This window comes from Physella acuta, unplaced genomic scaffold, assembly GCF_028476545.2.
Source record: "Physella acuta isolate Inbredline_101_S28 unplaced genomic scaffold, ASM2847654v3 ptg001603l, whole genome shotgun sequence".
NCBI lineage: Eukaryota > Metazoa > Mollusca > Gastropoda > Physidae > Physella > Physella acuta.
Window position 1 is genome coordinate 63022 of NW_026733117.1, and position 20823 is coordinate 83844.

The 20823-nt window shown below is 37.3% G+C and overlaps 1 protein-coding gene across 3 annotated transcripts in view; it reads right to left on the reverse strand.

The window, feature by feature from the left end:
* Positions 1-278: 278 nt before the first annotated feature.
* Positions 279-20823, reverse strand: part of LOC131929276 (protein crumbs) — a 55877-nt gene continuing 35332 nt past the window's right edge. For all 3 annotated transcript variants that reach the window (XM_059285355.1, XM_059285356.1, XM_059285354.1), the window contains 12 exons: positions 19426-20242; positions 10045-10177; positions 8547-8609; positions 8003-8156; positions 7104-7214; positions 5393-5506; positions 4656-4883; positions 3547-3660; positions 2356-2589; positions 1445-1701; positions 1009-1090; positions 279-421 (listed from right to left, as the gene is read on the reverse strand). In XM_059285355.1, coding sequence (XP_059141338.1) covers positions 279-421; positions 1009-1090; positions 1445-1701; positions 2356-2589; positions 3547-3660; positions 4656-4883; positions 5393-5506; positions 7104-7214; positions 8003-8156; positions 8547-8609; positions 10045-10177; positions 19426-20242 — 2450 coding nt within the window. The remainder of the gene's footprint in view (positions 422-1008; positions 1091-1444; positions 1702-2355; positions 2590-3546; positions 3661-4655; positions 4884-5392; positions 5507-7103; positions 7215-8002; positions 8157-8546; positions 8610-10044; positions 10178-19425; positions 20243-20823) is intronic.

Here is a 20823-nt window from a genome sequence, read left to right on the forward strand (position 1 = left end):
TGCTCACGCATCAACTTAACACATCCATCAATCATTAAGTAGCTTCTATCATCCATTGTAGCGTGCATCCATCGTCTAATATTCATTCTTGTTTTGTAGTATTGGTCAACTAGTTTTCACAACATGTAGTATTTGCTGACTCAAATCACCTGGCACATTATCTTTCATCAACCCCTCATATATACTCACTCATTAGCACCCACCCCTCACAATTATATAATGTGCACCATCCACCCCTCATGTATAACCCCCCCCCCCCCCCCCCATATATAAATAAACTAAATGAGCCGCTCCTCAGGTGGTTTCTTCAACACATTTCCCAGCTCAACCCTCGATCCAGAAGTTTCCTGCTGGCTGGGACTGTAAGCACCCCTGGTGGCTCGCTTAGACCTGGCCGTCATGATGAAGGCTATCACCACAACTGGAAATTAAAAAGCATGTCGTAATGAAGGCTATCACCACAACTTTAAATTTAAAAACATTTGTTATGAGGAAGGATATGACCACAACTGGAAATTAAAAAACTTTTGTCATAATGAAGGCTATCACAATAATTAAAATTGCAGAAATAATGAAAAAAAATTTCATTGGCAGCTCTAACTGGTAGTTCAAAAGGTTATACTCCTGAAACATTTTTATTTTACAACAATGATCATATAAAATAACAGAATTTTAATAAAAAAAAAATTTATCTATAAATTCTTTCTTTGAAATAGAAAGAAATCTTGACCTCTAATGGCAAGCCAATATCACCAACATAAACTGATACTTACTAACTATAATGACGAACACGATGCCCCCAACATGAACTTATACTTACTAACTATAATGACGAACACGATGCCCCCAACATGAACTTATACTTACTAACTATAATGACGAACACGATGCCCCCAACATGAACTTATACTTACTAACTATAATGACGAACACGATGCCCCCAACATGAACTTATACTTACTAACTATAATGACGAACACGATGCCCCCAACATGAACTGATACTTACTAACTATAATGACGAACACGATGCCCCCAATAATAGGTCCAATGATGACCCCCAGATCTGTATCTTTGGCTGAACTTGGGCTCTGGACACAACAAAAAAAAAAATGCATTATAGTAGGCCTATATGTAACAGGAAGTACAGAGATTGGTTGAAAATGTATGGTGCTGCAAGTTTTGGTCATTAGACAAGTTGATGAAAAGCTTTCTATCATTGTCAACATTGAAAAAAAATTGTTTTGTCAACTTTGCCTTCATATTGTAATCAAATACAATAGAAAAAAACTTAAGCCTGTGACAGAGTGGTAGCCACAGTGATATGGTGATGGCCACTGTGACAGGGTGGTAGCTATCACCATGGTGGGATGTAGCCATCACTGTGACAGGGTGGTAGCCACAGTGACAGGGTGGTAGCCACAGTGACAGGGTGGTAGCCTTACCTTCTCACAAGTGACCCCCTGGAAGCTGCCGCTGCAGGCACAGACTGCCATGTTTGACTCGTTAATCGTGCAGGTGCCACCATTTAGGCAGGTGAAATTGAAGCAGGGATCCAGGCGCAGGCAGTCTGGCGCCAGGTACTCTTTATCACAGACACAGCTGAAGTTTCCTACTTCGTTGGTGCAGTTACCATGGTTACATATGGAGGCATTCAAGGCACATTCATCAATATCATCAGCGCAATTTGGACCAGCAAAACCTAAATTAATAATATAAAAACAGGGAATGTTAAAATAGTTAAAGTAGTTTTAATATAAGGGAAACAACAACATAAGCATTTCAAAAAAAAAAATTAACTCTAGACAGTCTGGGAAGAAAAATCTTTAAAGACGTATTTTTCAACCAGTATAAGTTTGTTATAGAAAATATCAAATACCCACGTAACTTTAAAAAAAAAACCTTATACAGTAAAATAGTTTTAGATTATTGGGTTTCAGTCAGAATAGCGTAATAATTTACATATAATAAATAAAAATAATCACAAAATCAGAAAGAAAAAAGAAAAAACACCCTGTCCTTTACTATTATTTCAATTAAAAAAAATTAAGAAACATGCTAAAAAATTACTTTCTTTTTTAATATTATATTAGTTACATTATTATTGAAAACGATTCAACAGCAGTTTTATTGCCTATAATTTCTTAAACAAAAATTGTGTAAATTAAAAAAAATTAATGGCTTGTGAATAATAGTTCAAATCTTATAATAATAATACTACATACAATGTTGTTATAACACAAATATATAAACTGTTTAACTAACAATGTTAATTGTAAAATAACCACTACATAAGCCAAAGCAAGGTTCCAACAATCCAAGTATAGAAATACAAATGCTACAGTTACCAACTCACCTGAATGACCACACTGGCAGGTGTAATTATTGACCCCATCAACGCAGATACCTCCATGCTGACAGGGGTTTGATTGGCACTCGTTAATGTCAACATCACACAACTTGCCCTCATAGCCTGGGGTACAGTTACAGTACGCACTCCCAGGTGTGTTGACACACTGGCCGTGTACACAATTTAACAAGCCGGCCGTACACTCATCAATGTCCTCTGTGCAGTTGTTGCCAGTCCAGCCTGAAAAAAAAGGCTAGTGGTCACTACAACGATACGCAAACAATTTAAATCAATCACAGCCCACTTTCAAGTTGTTCCCAGTTACGCTTTCAGTTTAGGGTCACATAATTTATAGACTTTTTTTAATCATCCATTTCCAATTACTGCAGTTACCTGGAGGGGAGTGGGTGAATTACTTCAACTATATTTTAGTTCCCACGCTTGATTTTATATGAATGTTGGGTTTTTAAGATACATTTATATTTACAGTTTTTAAATATTTTAATGTTCATAAATAATATTCATTGGATTAGGAAGGGGGTCGGCGTGGTCGAGTCGGTAAAGCTCATGGTTGCTAAACCAAAAAGTCTCGAGTTCGAACCCTCGGGCAGATGAGGCTCGTTAGCTGGGGACAGCCACTCTTCTAGGAGAGACAACTCCAAAATTAAACAACTGCTGCCTTGTAGTTTGTTCTTGGTTGGACAAAGGCTATGGAAGCAAATCCAAAAAGAAAAGCAGGCTGAAATCGGAGTCAATGGCCTCAATGGCGCATAACCAGTTGACACGTAACGCTTAATTGTGTTGGAGGCGTGGTCGAGTCGGCAAAAAGCTCATGGCTGATAAATTCGAACAAAGTTCAAACCCACTGGCAGATAAATCTCGATCCCCTTCAACACTAATAATTAAGAACGAAGAAGAAGAAGAAGATTGGATTAGGAAAAATACAAGTTTACAATATACCTTTCAGTAATGGAAAACTAAAACATAGTAGAACAAAAGTACAAATTTAATTAAAAAAATATTTCATCAAATGATATCAATTAATTAACCATTTGATGATGAAATAACAATAGTATTCTTTTAAAATATAACATGAGTTTAATTTAGTTAAAACGAAATACTGTGGTTATGAGCTTCTAATTTCATTAGGAATTTCTAGCAGCAGGGCAATATTTTTTCAACAGACAAAAAACATACCTGGTTTGCAGTGGCACTGGTAGGTGTTGTTCTGTATTTGCTGGGTGCAGTTGTAGGAGTTTGTCTGACTGCATGGCTGGTCGTAACATAGGCCTACACTCTCGCACTGCTCACCTGGTTAGGGTTGAGGAGGTTAGCGTTAAAATAGATGATAAACTACGAGTTAAATGGAGAGTTAATGAGCTTAGTGAGATTGGAGTTTAATGAACTGAGATTTAAGTCCTCAAACAGTTGTGATCCTGACTATTAAAAGCCTGACTATTATAAACTCGGCGTGGTCGAGTCGGTAAAGCTCATGGTTGCTAAACCGTAAAGTCTCGAGTTCGAACCCTCGGGCAGATGAGGCTCGTTAGCTGGGGACAGCCACTCTTCTAGGAGAGACAACTCCAAAATCAAACAACTGCTGCCTTGTAGTTTGTTCTTGGTTGGACAAAGGCTATGGAAGCAAATCCAAAAAGAAAAGCAGGCTGAAATCGGAGTCAATGGCCTCAATGGCGCATAACCAGTTGACACGTAATCCTTAATTGTGATGGAAGCATGGTCGAGTCGGCAAAGCTCATGGTTGATAAATTCGAAAACTGTCTCGAGTTCAAACCCTCTGACAGTTAAGGCTCGATTCCTCCCAACACTAAAAATTAAGAATGAAGAAGAAGAAGAAGATAAACCACTCATATGTCAAAGAGCCCCTGCTGATATCACAAACAAGATGTATTGAATGTATTGCTATTGCTGGTAAATGCACTAGCTAACACAGCCCTTAATGTCAAGAGGTTTTATTGTTTCTGTCAGAGTAACATTATTTGTTTCTATTTTTTGTGCACCCCACCAGTACAATGTTACAGTTTCATCATTCCTCTAAGCATAATACAAACTAAAATTTCAACCCAAAATAAAATCTTTCATTATTTTTATTTTTAAAAAAATACCAAGTCCTTTATCTCTTTGACATAAAATATCAGATAACTTTCCCTGTTTTAACTTTTACAATGTTGATTCCAGTCAGAATGATAATTGTCACATTACGTACAATTTTAAAACATTCGCAACTGAAACAAAGGTAATAGCTAAAAAATAGTTATCACAGTGTTGGTAAAAATGTTCAAACAAACCTTCAACAAACTTTGGGCAGTCACAACTCCACTCTGTAGCATTAGTTTTACACATGCCATTATTGTAACACTTTGTCAGGTTACAGTCTGGTATTTCACAGGTGTCACCTCTGTAACCCATGGTACAGGCACATGTAAACCCATACTCCGCATCTGTGCAGTTCCCCCCATGTTTACAGGCAGGTGTGCTGTTTGTACACTCATCCACCGCCACATCACAGCCAGGCCCTGGAACAGTGGTCAAACATGGATGAGGTCAACCCACACAATGGTACAACACTTGTACATTGGTACAGTTTGGATAACTGTACAGCAAACATTACATGGTACAAGATTTATGGATTGGTACAACACAACATAACATACTAGTACAAGAGATACAGAGTGTTAATCATAAAATATCATACATCAGTCCAAAAAAACAGATTCCTACAACATACAGTAGAGTTCCCTTTTCAAACCAGATGATCCATGGGGCAGGTGAAGTAGAGTTCACCTGTTTCTGTGACCTCTGCTCTGTATATTAAGGGATAATGTGGTCAGCACTTTCCCTTATGAGAATTAGGTGCTCCTCAGAGCTGTGTGGACTAAGGGACATTCTATGGACTTGAACCCAGAGATTCAGACTTGAGACTTTTGGGTTAGCGATGTAGCGCTCTACCATTACGCCAAACCACCCCATAACAACATTTATTAGCAAGGTTCAAGGGTCAGATGAAAACTACGTATGTACGTACCTGTGAACCCAGTACCCGTACAGTTGCAGCCACTGACAGAACACACCCCCCGCTGGCATGATGACTGGTTGACACATACGTCGTAGACAGAGCTGCAGGTCAGGCCCTCATAACCTATAGACAAAATGGTAACATTTATTATGGCACATATGTATATCAAATTATGTGAAGCTACACAGCATATATGGATATCAAATTATGTGAAAATATACAGCACATATAGATATCAAATTATGTGAAGCTGTAAAACAACTGCTCTGCTACTGTGAATCCTATAAGTAAAACAACAATTCCTTTTTAGACCTAACAATCCATTGGGCTGATGAAGTAGAGTTCATATGTTTCTTGACCCTGGCATATGAAGTGATGCCCAGCCACCTTTACTTCACCCAATGAAAGTCTGGTACCCATCAGAGCTGGGTGGACTCAGAGACTTTCTACAATCACAAGTCCCAACTGAGATCTGGGTAGTCAGTCAAACGCTCTGATACAGTAAATAAAATACAAAAATACGGCTAAATAGTTTAGTTAGACTATTGGATAATTGCAACTTACACTAAATTTACTTTGCAACATGGATACTAAACTCCTAGCCAGTAAGTATACAAATTCAGTGGGAACATTGTTTTCATATAACATTAGCTTTATGCAAGTTTTTTTTTTACATGTATAGTATACATGTCATAATTGTAAACGCTGTGTTAAATTCTGAATCTTGACCTAGATCTATATTTCATCTTAATCTAGCACCGTCAGACCTAGAGCAATCGTCTAATTAAAAAGCAATGTGCATATTTGACCTAAGTACTGCAATTCTCGATTTAAATACGAATATATGGAATGCGCAAGTCATCCATTTCCGTAGATGTCATTTTCGTTTTTTTTCCTAATTTTTAAAACTTCGGCAAAAATCGAAGATCGGCGGAAAAATTCGGCAAAAATGAAATCAGCGGAGGAAAATTGCAGCTGAAACGGAAAAATCGGATTTCCGCTAAAATTCGGAAAAGTCACATCCCTGGGCTCTCCCATTTGACTCTCCATGCGAAACCTATATATTTGTGTTTAAAACTAGAACCACCAAACCATTTTATAAACATCAGCCCAAAATCAATTTGGGTGGTTAATTTTTCTGGCATATGATATACAACAGGCTATAGCAAGGTCACCACATCCCTCTATCACAAAGTCACATGACAAACTCACCTCTATCACAAAGTCACATGACAATTTCAAATGACAATAGAACTTACCATTATTACAAACACAGGTGTAATTATCAAACAACAGTAGAACTTACCATTATTACAAACACAGGTGTAATTATCAAACAGTAGAAATTACCATTATTACAAACACAGGTGTAATTATCAAACAACAATAAAACTTACCATTATTACAAACACAGGTGTAATTATCAAACAGTAGAAATTACCATTATTACAAACACAGGTGTAATTATCAAACAACAATAAAACTTACCATTATTACAAACACAGGTGTAATTATCAAACAGTAGAAATTACCATTATTACAAACACAGGTGTGATTATCAAACAACAGTAGAACTTACCATTATTACAAACACAGGTGTAATTATCAAACAAAAGTAGAACTTACCATTATTACAAACACAGGTGTAATTATCAAACAAAAGTAGAACTTACCATTATTACAAACACAGGTGTAATTATCAAACCACAGTAGAACTTACCATTATTACAAACACAGGTGTAATTATTGCTGCCGTAAAAACATTGTCCATTAGAACAGGTGCCTTGTGGGCAGCTGGTGACCCTGTCAGTACAGTTGACCCCTGTATACCCTGGCGACAAGAATAAGTTTTTTTATAAATATTTATGTTAAACATTACAAGTCCTCCTTGAGCTTATGACAAGACAAAAACTAGACAAGGATAGAAATGTCCTCACACTGCACATGCGCACTTGAAGTGTGAGGAGACTTTTGAGTGGGTACATTAAAAAAAATTCTTATTTTACGTAGCGTACTTCTTTTGAACTTGATTTATTTTAAATTGCATTAGAATAATTAAGTTTTAAATAGAATATTCAAATAAAAATACACTACAAAAGTACAGTGAAAATTACAAGTAAGACATTAAGACAGTACCTTTAGAACTATTACAGGTAAGACACTAAGACAGTACCTTTAGAACTATTACAGGTAAGACATTAAGATAGTACCTTTAGAACTATTGAAGATAAGACATTAAGACAGTACCTTTAGAACTATTACAGGTAAGACACTAAGACAGTACCTTTAGAACTATTACAGGTAAGACATTAAGACAGTACCTTTAGAACTATTAAAGGTAAGACATTAAGACAGTACCTTTAGAACTATTAAAGGTAAGACATTAAGACAGTACCTTTAGAACTATTAAAGGTAAGACATTAAGACAGTACCTTTAGAACTATTAAAGGTAAGAAATTTTGACAGAACGTTAAGAACTATTACAGGTAAGACATTAAGACAGTATCTTTAGAACTAATACAGGTAAGACATTAAGACAGTGCCTTTAGAACTATTACAGGTAAGACATTTTGACAGTTACCTGTGGAACTATCACAGGTAAGACAATAAGACAATTACCTGTAGAATTATCACAGGTACAGATGTAACTGCCTGGCGTGTTTGTGCAGGTGCCATTGTTAGCACACATGTAGCCATCCTTGTGACAGTAGTCAATCAGCCTCTCACACAGTGGACCCTCATACCCTCTAGGACAGGTACAGGTGAAGTAGCCCTGAAACAGTTACATGAGAGATAGATTCTTGCTTTACTTCATAAAATCTGCATTTAATCTTTGTACAAAAAAAAAAACACAATGTATAGATCTTCAAATTTCATAAATTTGAGACACCAAACTCTAAAACTAGAGTAAGACTTGTAAAAAAATAAAAGTTAAATGTATTCTAGATTCAGGTCAAATTTGACTCTAAAATATTATTCTCATTAATTTATTTTTATTTGAGAAACCATACTTTAAAAATAGTATAAGACTTTTAAAAACTTAAATGCTTGTTTTCTAGATTCAGGTCAAATTTGACTTTAAAATATTATTCTCATTAATTTATTTTTATTTGAGATTTTGTTGATAAGTAAGAAAAAGTAACAAGTTTTAATTAATACTTACATTCAAGTCACTGGCACAGGTTCCTCCATTCAAACACAAGTTGTCACTACAGCCCTGATTTACCTGTCATTTGGTAACAAAATACTAGTTTGTTAACAAAATACTAGTTGGTTAACAAAATACTAGTTTGTTAACAAAATACTGGTTAACAAAGTACTAGTTAACAAAGTTATAAATGTTTTGAGCATGATAGTAGGCTTAAGAAAGTAGTGCAAGATGGCAAAAACATGTTTGAAAAAGACATACTAAGAAAACAGCCTTATCCAATATCCATGTTACAATCTACCAGAGTTAAATTAAATTTCATGACCAAAAATTAGATTAGTATAGGCCTAGATCTACATTTTATTGAAATAAATATTTCTACATTATCCAAGTGACCTCATATAAAAATACTGTACATTTAAAAAACAAAGAAAAGATTATTAACCAACACATACAAAATTGATTTGACCACAGTAAATAGTTGGGGAAAACAAAAAGAAAGATTCAATCAAAATAAAAACTTTGACCTACTAACAGAAGAAGTGAAGTATTTTTAAGGGGAGTTAAGCCAATGTACATGCACATTTTTAACCAAGTCATGAGGAAATTTTTCTTAAATTGTTTTAGATTATTTGCAAGAGACTATTTTAGAGCAATATTTTAAAGTTGTGTTATTGTCAACAAGTGCCAAAATACAGAAGCTTATAGCATTAACAAGGCCCAACAAACAAAGATTTAACACATTACAAAAATGGTAACAATTTACCAACTATCTAGGGGACTTGAAAAACAAAGTGTAATAATCCATAAGTACTGTGGTCACAAGATTAGTGATTAAAAATACATTTTAACATTGTGATAAAATAAAACATTACACTGAGAAAAGAATTTCTGATTATACAAGGATTTAGATCTAAATTAATTAAAAACTTCTGATAAAAATTTAGAGTAACTAAAATAAAATAATATCTCAGACTTAGGTGAACAAATCTGACTGATAAACTAGACCAAGGGCAAAAATCTAAATGATAACAGAGACGTAGAGCAACAAATCTAAATGATAACAGAGACGTAGAGCAACAAAACTAGATGATAACAGAGATGTAGAGCAACAAAACTAGATGATAACAGAGACATAGAGCAACAAATCTAAATAATAACAGAGACGTAGAGCAACAAATCTAAATGATAACAGAGACGTAGAGCAACAAAACTAAATGATAACAGAGACATAGAGTAACAAAACTAAATGATAACAGAGACTTAGAGCAACAAATCTAAATGATTACAGAGACTTAGAGCAACAAATCTAAATGATAACAGAGACTTAGAGCAAAACATATAAATGATAAAATTATAGAGCAACAAAAGCGAACCAACAGAGATTTAGCGTAACATAAATTAAGTGATAACAGACTTGACCAACTAAACTAATAGATAACAGAGACTTAACCAAAAAAAAAATCATAAGACTTGTAGTAAAAAAAAACATTAAATTTCTAAATCAACTTACAGTGACATTACAGTACCACCCTGTGTAGTTGGTGCCGCTACAGTTGCAGGTCGTGTCATAGCCACGGTTGACACACGTCCCATTGTTTTGACAGTCTGTCGTCCCACTACACAGGTCGAGGGCTGTCTGGCATCTGACATGCAGCGGGGAAAAGACAAACAGACAGGTCATCAAGCATGCAGAGACCAGCATCCATGATGGATCTCGGCGTTTAGACCCACCTCCACTGTATGGGCGAGGCTTTCCTCCATCTTTCTTCACACCCATTTCATCTTAGTTCATTTAACAAGCACCTACACATTATTCAAACACCTACACATTATTTTAACACCTCCACATAATTTTAAGAACTAACAAGAATCTCCTCCAATAGTCACATTAATGAAATAAATCCAGTGTTTTTTTTTTCTTCTTCTTCACAATACAAAAGGTTTATCAAAGTGCCTAATGTCAACACAAGTAAGCAAATAATTTCATGTTAACTTTATAATTGTGTAGCTAAATATAGAATACACAAGGAAGAGATTAAAAACAAAGGCAATAAATAACCTTTAACCTTTTCATAAACTGGCCTATCAGTGTCAAATCTGATAACAAAATCACATTCTTGATAAATGTGGGTAAACAAAAGATTTGTTATTTTAATTTGTCACAGGTAATTTGCAGGCTAATTTAAAATAATTTCACTGCCATTTTTTAATCAGCTTTAAATATGTTGGTCAGTGGCAGAGTTAGATGAGGCTTTGTGTGAATTTTAATAAAAACAAAAATAGGTAAGTTAAATCTGAACTAAATGCTTCACAACAGTATATCTTTATACATGATCTTTTTTATAGTCTGTTAAACCATCAAAATTGTTCACAGAATTGAAGATGTGTTGCACCAATTGCAGTAGCATAAAGACCAGAATTTTATGAAAATCGTGAAAGCTGATTCTATAAATAAATGAGCCAACTCAAACTTGAGCAAACACGAAGAGGGCGAGCAGACAGTGGGAGGCTGGGAGGGTATTAGCAGACGAGGAAGGAATAAAGAGGAGGGAAAATCTCCCAGGGATAAATTCCTTTGAGCAGACATTGATTGATTAAGTGGACCTATTGATACATGACAATCCTCAGGCAGAATGTGTCAAAGAAATCAATCAAATTCAGCTACTGCTCAGTGGGGATTATTAAAAACAGTAATTTTCTTACACAGGAGCATAATTTTACGAAACAAAAGTTATTTATGGTATACACAAGCCAAAACCATACCCACAGGTCTATTTCTATGATAAAAATGGAATTTATAACCAGCGTTGAAACTGGGGTATAGTAGACTCTATATTTATCTTGTCAATCAAACAATCTAATTACAGTGTTTCTAGCCTTATCAGTTACATAAGGACTAGTGTGGGAACCAGTGGGCTACAGAGTGCACTACATGAGGAAATATTGACTTGGTGGGAGACCAAGGATGTGAGAATTATTGCTTTGAACATAGGAATTATGGGAAGGTTTTACATTTATGGGGAAAAGGAATTATGGGAAATATTGACCTGTTGACTTGAATTATTGAATAAAGAGAGAGAGTAGGAATTATTAAGATTTGCAGGGGAACTAGAATTAAAGAAACTAGTGATTAGCTGGGGAACAGGAATTTTTGACTCGCATGGGGAGGGGGGAGAGAGCGGAGAATGTGAGGGGCATGGGGAAAAAATTATAGGATTTGTTGACTGATGCTAGATGGAGCTGAAATTATAGGTAATATTGACTTGAGAAAAGGAGTTATGTAAAGTATAGGATGCAGAAAAACAAAGCTGTAAAGATGAAGTAAAATTCACAATCATTAAGCTGCGCTGTCAGAAATAAATGAAGTAATTAGCAGCTTTTTGAATCTGCCATCAGTTAACAGGTGTGTCCATCCCACACAATGGCTGACTGACTAAAAATTTGACAGTGGCCTCCCCTGCCAGGGCAAACATCAAAACCCAATCAGAAACAGCCTTGGCCAGTCAAACAGGGGAAGATTGAGCTAGATTAGCGTCAGAGCTCTCGCCATTTTCTCACCAGGCCCAAAACAAATACTTTAAACAAGGGGGCACTTGGAACCTGCAACATTTAGTGACTTGATTGACAGTATAGAACATTTGACAGTATAGAACATTTGGAACCTGCAACATTTAGTGACTTTATTGATAGTATAGAACATTTGACAGTATAGAACATTTGGAACCTGCAACATTTAGTGACTTGATTGACAGTATAGAACATTATTTTGGAACCTGCAACATTTAGTGACTTGATTTATTAAGAGTATAGAACATTTGGAACCTGCAACATTGAAGTACATCACTGATGTACATCACTGATGTACATAATATTTGAACCAGTGTTTCTTTCAGGCATCTCAATTTTCACAACCCCCCTTCCCCTGACCACCACCACCAAGCACTTCCAATCCCCCTAGATAATGAAATTTAAAATATATTTTTCTTGAGCCCCCTGAATAAGAACACCTGAAATAAACCCTGATTAGTACCCTCAACTTATCCAAATAATCAGTCTACATAGATCTGCAACTTGTGCAGATGGTATCCTTTTAAAGCTCAAATCTTAATCTGCTTGCTATTAATTGAACTTCTAAAAAACCTTAATTGGATTTTCCAAGCTCATTAGCAATTAATGGCTTACTAGAAGAAAGGCAACAAACAAAATGAAATCCAGGATATGCAATACAAAGGACCAAATGAAACCACAAATTAAAAACAAAAAACTGTTGAGATATAGAGAGAAAGTTCCAAACAGGCAGATGGGTAAACAAGGGCAGATAATGACAAGGGGATCAATTCAGACATTGTTATTCTTCATGTTATTTTAGGATGGGGTATACTGTGCGCCATATGTAATAAGCCTACATTATTTTAATGACATGATACTATGGTCAATTTGCCATAACATACATCTAATATCAACTTTTAAAAAAGCTGATCTAATCTACAAAGTAACTTACAAAATCAACTTATGGTACATAGTTTCAACAGATGCTTGAGATGACACCCTCCATTATACTTTGGATATTTATAGTTGAGGAAAGTGTGTTGAGACAATGGGCACGTTTGAAAAACTATCAAATCTTACATTACTTCTAATAACACAGGCAACTCTATTGGAAGTTTTATATTGATGTCAATAAAATATACTTAAGATATGGGCCTATTATGGGATGGGCTATAAAGTGACACAAGAGGATGGGCTCTGGTGAATAACATGAAAAGCACCATCAAAAAGGCTATTGGGGTAAGGGATGATAACAAAAATATGCTCTAGACAAAAGAGTTTAAGATACACCTGTAACTACAAAGAGTAGCTGCTGTGAGGTTAATGTAACTAGTAATAAAACAGATAGCGTTAGTTGCCTCACATGTTAAAGATAAACCTGTAAGGAATGGGTCATGTGATATTATAATAGGCAGGGTTAAAGTGCATGGCTAGAGTCAGCTGATGGCACAGAACTGTTTAAAGGTAACACAATAAAAAAACAAACAAAAAGGGTATGATAAGTTAGATAAGAATCTTCTTTAAAAAACCATGGTTAGGCTACTGGTAGTCAACTAAAATACATGGCTTGTTAATGTCAATGCTAACCCTAACCCCCAACCCTAGTCCTACCATATGCCCAACCCTAATTTCTATCCATAAAACTAGTTGAAATTATAATACTACTAACAACCTAGCACCCCTCTTTTTGGAAGAGTCTACTAACAAACATAGGTATCATCAATCATCCCAGATATGTATTTTAGGTGACACAGTGTCAGACTTGAGAATGTGGGGTGTGGACTACAACATACAAGGCAGTCACACTAACAAACACACTATACATGGGCTACAGGCCTATCTATGTTCAACAAAATTCAGCACACTAACAAACACACCACACATGGACTACAGGCCTATCTGTGTTCAACAAAATTCAGCACACTAACAAACACACTACACATGGGCTACAAAACTCAGCACACTAACAACACACTACACATGGACTACAAAACTCAGCACACTAACTACACACTACACATGGACTACAAAACTCAGCACACTAACAGCACACTACACATGGGCTACACATCTCAGCACACTAACAACACACTACACATGGGCTACAAAACTCAGCACACTAACAACACACTACACATGAACTATCGGCCTATCTGTGTTCAACATAACACAGCACACAAGAATGTCAGGACTGCTGATAAACACACAGCTAAGCTGACACTCCCATCAGCAATCAATAAACTTAATACTAGTTTAAAAACACAATTTAAAACTTGCTTTAGATAAATGAATATAATTTTGTGAGCTAATGAGTTCAGCGCTACTAAATCTAGATCTAGATTGGCAAAAGAAGTGATGTTTTAATCTGAGATGAACTCTAAATTAAAGTGACCTCCAACACACTAACAATTGACATTTAAGAAACCAGCCAATAACCAATAAGAAACCAGCAAATGACCAATAAGGAAGCACCAATTACCAATAAGAAAGCACGAAACGACCAAATGACCAATAAGAAACGACCAAATGACTAATTAGAAACAACCAAATGACTAATAAGCAACAACCAAATGACCAATAAGAAACAACCAAATGACCAAATGACTAATAAGAAACAACCAAATGACCAATAAGAAACAACTACCAAATGCCCAATGAGACTACATAATGACCACTTAAAGACCAAGTGACCTCTCATCAGAAAACCAATGAGTGACCATTAAGTGAATACAACAAACCACAAAGTTACCAAAGTTAGATCGAATTACAATAAGCACTCACTGACAATACCAAAGACAAAAACATCCGTGTTTACTGTTTGCTAACTTCCACTGTGAGAATACATGAACACAGAGAATAAACAAGAGATAAAATCTTAAATAAATTCATTTAAACATGTGAAACCATATCTAAACTCTTAAAGACCCTAATGAATGTACTGACAGATTTCATTACACTTGGCAATCTCTAGGCCCAATGAACAGTGACAGATACAAAACTTGATCAATAGCCTATAATAGGAAGTACACATTCTTAGTCAGATAACGGAAAAAGTAAGGTATAAAAATTTCACAATGTCTACATAAAAGCAGAGGTTACACTGTTTAAATCTTACAATGGCAACAAAACACCGGGTAAAAATTTCACTGTTAATAACTTAAAATAGTTAATTTTTTAAATCCTCCGAAATAGTTTGAAAAACAAGAAGACCTATAACTACATAAGCTTTGCACGATGTATGAATCACGCCCCATCCAACGTACAGGCGACACGGCGAAAAGACAACACACACGACGCGAAAGTTGTCAACAAGTCCCCCGCCATCAGCACATTCCGCAGCACGAGACACGCCGTGCTCAGGTAGCGCGACACGGTGACCTAGACGGAGTCGTCCTACCTGCTGAAGGAATTTTTTTTTTGGCTCGGCAGTGTAAGGGAGAAATCAATGGTGAATAGACAACAGTGGGTGGTTGTTTTTTTTTCTTCCTTGTGTATCGCTGCATAGAGGTAAACTGTGGGCCATTTACTGACGCGGTGGTGGTCAAACTACGGCCATTTACAGAGTGGTGGTCAAACTACGGCCGTTATTTGACATTGTGAAAGTATGGGCATTTAATCAAGTGGTCAAACTGCGGCCGATATTTTACATTGTGAAATTATGGGCATTTAATGAGGAGCGCCAAACTGGCCATTTTCTGGCATGCTTAAACAACAGCCAATTACTGATGTGGCCAAACTACGGCGATTTATAGACATGGTAAAACTACGGCTATTTGAAGAGTCAAACTACGGCTATTTACAGACGTAGCCAAAATACGTCAATTTGCAGACTTAGTCAAATTACGTCCATTTGCAGACTTAGTCAAATTACGTCCATTTGCAGACTTAGTCAAATTACGTCCATTTGCAGACTTAGTCAAATTACGTCCATTTGCAGACTTAGTCAAATTATGTCCATTTGCAGACTTAGTCAAATTACGGCCATTTACAGACGGAGGTAAACTACGGCCATTTGCAGACGTAATCAAACTACGGCCATGTACTGATCTATAGGGCACGCGACTAACATAATCTTTCGTCAACCACTCACTCGAACACCAGCTCCGCCCAACGGCTCTATACAAGTACTGGCTCTACTGGCCGTAGCTCTCCAGTTCCTAATCTAACATCTCATCCATCAACCCAATATATAATCTACATGTACATTCCCATCCATTGAAACGTATGAGTATATCGCCAGAGACTATCCACCTCCTAAGTAAAGCCTCAATACAGAGTTCTGGAAATAACTAGCAGGGTTTCTTTTTTTTTTCAGTGGACGGGATGGGGGCACACACTTTGAGCTTCCGGGTGGGGGGAGGACTATCATCATCATCCTTCCTTTGTGGACTATGCTTAGGGTATATGTTTTAATATAAATGTAATATTATTTCTGGTTCTGAGCGCACACCCCCAAGACACGAACTCCCTTTGCCTAACTATATTCATATCCCAGCATTTTTAGCGGGTAATAAGTTCGTGTTTCTACATCAACATTACTTGTTAAAAATATAAATAGGCCTACATGGAAAAGATAACTTCTGATGGGTTTAACAATCACGCAATGAGAACCTTCTCTCATGTGTGTATATGACGTGACGTACGTGCCAGCCATCTTCTTTGCTACGCTCCGGCTTAAGCTGCAGACATTAGTTGAGAGTTGTCGCCCATGTTGTCTCCGTGTTCTACATAATATTTATTGACTATTCTAATTCATAGTTTTACTGGCGGCATAAAGTACTGCGATAAAAATAGAACATAATTCTACAATTCTGGCGAGGGTACGTCAGCGAATAATTACACTTCATGGTGCCTAAAAGTCAAGGACGAAGTTTATTTATAATTTATGTTCATTTACGTTTGATTTTTAAAAAAGAAATTTCCAGTTAAAAGTAAACCTGGGAATCTTTATTTAAAAAAAATTGGCAGCGATTTGGGCAATAAATCCTGGCTTGGATACAATGAGAAACAGGATTTAAGAAGAATAGGTGTCGCCAGTGTAGTGCGGCAGCTAAATATAGGCTAGAGCACCGCCTCTTGAAACCCACTACTGGAGGACTAGAAGACGATAGGAACGCGGGTTAGAGGCTGTTTCAGTATTTTAGAAACACTGAGTCAGATGGCGTCACCACTAGCCACTAGTGTTGTTGAGCCAATCCCATACTTGCGCGTATCTGTAGGCCTGCAACAAACCCCCGCTACAAGACTGATCAGCCAATACTCAGTTCGTATTTAGACGTAGCTATCCATTTAGCAGATGAAGTAGAGTTCAAGTTTTTTGACATCGGTATTTGAAGGGATGGTGTGGTCAGCACTATGCCCAGCCGCCTTTACTTTCCCCAACGTAAATCAGGTACCCATCAGAGCTGCGTGGACTATGGGATGTCCTACAATCCCAAGTATAAACCCAAAATCCGAATTTGATACCTACGGGCTAGCAGCCAATTGTTCTACCACCCGACCACGCCATACCACTCAGAAGAGTGACAAAAAAAGCTTCAAAACTGAGCAACCAAACAACCCCTACTTCAAAACTGACCAACAAAACAACCCCTACTCCAAACCTGACCAAGAAAACAACCCCTAGTCCAAAACTGACCAACAAAACAACCCCTACTCCAAAACTGACCAATAAAACAACCCCTACTCCAAAAACTGACCAACAAAACAACCTCTTCTCCAAAAACTGACCAACAAAACAACCTCTTCTCCAAAAACTGACCAACAAAACAACCCCTAGTCCAAAACTAACCAACAAAACAACCCCTAGTCCAAAACTGACCAACAAAACAACCCCTACTCCAAAACTGACCAACAAAACAACCTCTTCTCCAAAAACTGACCAACAAAAAAAAAACCCTATTCCAAAACTAACCAACAAAACAACCCCTACTCCAAAACTGACCAATAAAACAACCCCTAGTCCAAAACTGACCAACAAAACAACCTCTTCTCCAAAAACTGACCAACAAAACAACCCCTAGTCCAAAACTAACCTATAAAACAACCCCTACTCCAAAACTGACCAACAAAACAACCTCTTCTCCAAAAACTGACCAACAAAACAACCCCTAGTCCAAAACTGACCAATAAAACAACCCCTAGTCCAAAACTGACCAACAAAACAACTCCTACTCCAAAACTGACCAACAAAACAACCCCTAGTCCAAAACTGACCAACAAAACAACCCCTAGTCCAAAACTGACCAACAAACAACCCCTATTCTAAAATTGACCAACAAAACAATCCCAACTCCAAAATTGACCAACAAAACAACCCCTAGTCCAAGACTGACCGCTAAATTAAACACAGCGCTGTCCCAATCGACCCATGACACAAGGAACCAAATTTGACCAAAACATATGATCCACGGTTTAAGCATCCCCCTGACCCACTCCCCCCTCCCTCCAGCAGCCCAACAACATGAACCTAACAGTAACAGCGAACTTTGACCTGCTACCACTAGTACCACCACAGAAATCCCATCCGATGCTGAGACGAGCAGGGACTACATCAAACTACACGCAACTCCACGACACTTTCATAGCGCTGACACACTCGGAACATCGACACATTCAGAGCATTTCACAATCGCTATCTGCTGAATTGTATAACAGTTTACTTCCTCGGGTAATTTTTGCTAAATTTTTAATGAAGTTTTGTAAACCATCATGTGTCCATTTTCGGTGGTTTGCGAAATCATTTTTAATTCACAAGGAATCAATAATTTTTTTTTTCTGTTTGCGATTTCTTAAAATCACCTCTCTATGTGAGATCGTTGCAACTAGGACATGTGCATTTTAAAAACATTTAACTAAGTGACAAGCAGTTTACATAGCAGTTTAAAACCAAGACTAAGTTACTGTCAGGATTAATTATTTAAACAACCAATCAGAATATTGTTTAATTTAAAGGGGTTTGTCCATTTGAGTGAAGGTATTACTTCAACCCCTTTTTGCAAATAACTAGCTTACTGATAAAGGGAGGTAATAAAAATAAACTAAATTTAAACCGCGTGTATGACTTATCTAATATAGCAAGGGACAGTTGAAGTTGTAGACTGTAGAGCAAAAGATTGCTAACCCAAAACTCTTAGAGTTAGATTCCCGAGCCTCATGTGAACTAGACGTCCGCAAGTCAATCTGGTTCTAACATTAGTACCTCATCTGAGTTAGGGAAAGTAAAGGTGGCTTGGACATAGTGCAAACCACCATTGACTAATTAAGCACAACTCTACTTCAACTGCCACATCTGGTCTAAGAGGGTATCTAACTATTTAATTATCTTAAAAAAACCACTGACCTGTCACCACTGTAACCACGGAGACAGTCACAGGTAGCGGTTCCAGCCCCATCCAGACATCGACCTCCATGCAGGCAGCCCTTGGTGGCGCAATCATCCGGGTTGACCTCACAGTAACCCCCCTCAAAACCTGCCGCACAGTCACAGTGAAACGCGTTCCACTCGTCCCTGCAGGTGCCCCCGTTCAGACACCTGACAGACGGACACACGTCTTTCCCAGTGCAGTGGTGGACAAGGTCTACAGGAGTGGCCAGGTACCTGACTGGGGCGGTGTTGTTGATGAATACACCGTCAGGGAAGAACGGCATCAACACCCCGCCCATTCTGACCTCCTCTAAACATCCATGGAAGTTAACCTCCCACCTTTTGGAGTACTTAGCGAGGTTGGAGTTCGCAAGAGTTATTTTTCCCCTGGTTAGCATTTCATCCATCTCAACAGAAGATCCGTTGATTGGTCGGTTTCCTGTGTCGTCATAGATGTTTCCACGGTTACCGCCGTCGTCCTGGAAGACCTGCAGGCGCAGGAAGGTCGAGTTGACCACCTCAAACCTGACGTGGTACCATTTCCCATCATTCACCGCAAGCTGCTGGTTTGTGGTGGCCGTTTCGGAGAAGGCTTCAGATAGTTTGGAATTAATTTCAAGCCGACCGCGCGCCAGGCGTAGTTTGATGAAGTACTGGTCAAGCTGCAGGAGGTAGATGATGCCGTACAGGGCCCTGCTGCGGAACCTGAAGGTCAGGACTGGGGAGGGCATCGACCCGTACAGGCTGTAGCTCACTGCGCTGTTGTCTGTCAGGAATGACGCGGTACTGACACCTGTCAATAGAAACATTAATGACATCTGACTTAGGAAACGTTAATGGCATTGTGAAAGCTGACTTGAATGAAAGATGACTTATTGATATTGATATCCAGAAAGAAAAGTAGGCTGAAATCAACAGGCCATATATTTATGTTGCATAACATGTTGACGTAATAATGTATTATATTAGGGGAAATCCCTTCCAATCTTAAAAATTAAGAATGAAGAAAAAAAACTCTTGCTAGTATAGGAGTCTATAATTTGTTCCCTAAAAAAAACCCTTAGTATGTTATTGATGCTGAAATACAACTTAAAAAAAATTTATTGAAAAATGCAAAACTATGCTTAATGAACCCAGATTTATTTTATGGACTGAAGACCTAAATTTATGGAATCAGTTCTAGAAGTGTTGAATGGTCCTCAATATTTATTAGTCATTTAAATATTAACACGTCATTTTACAACGGAGAATTTTGAAATAAAATATTTAAAATTCAATGCTTCTAAAACAAAACGTAACAAACGGTTTTAAAAACAAAATGAAAGTTTAACTGCCACGACAGTGTACAGTGTCAGCTGGTCAGACAGGACAGTG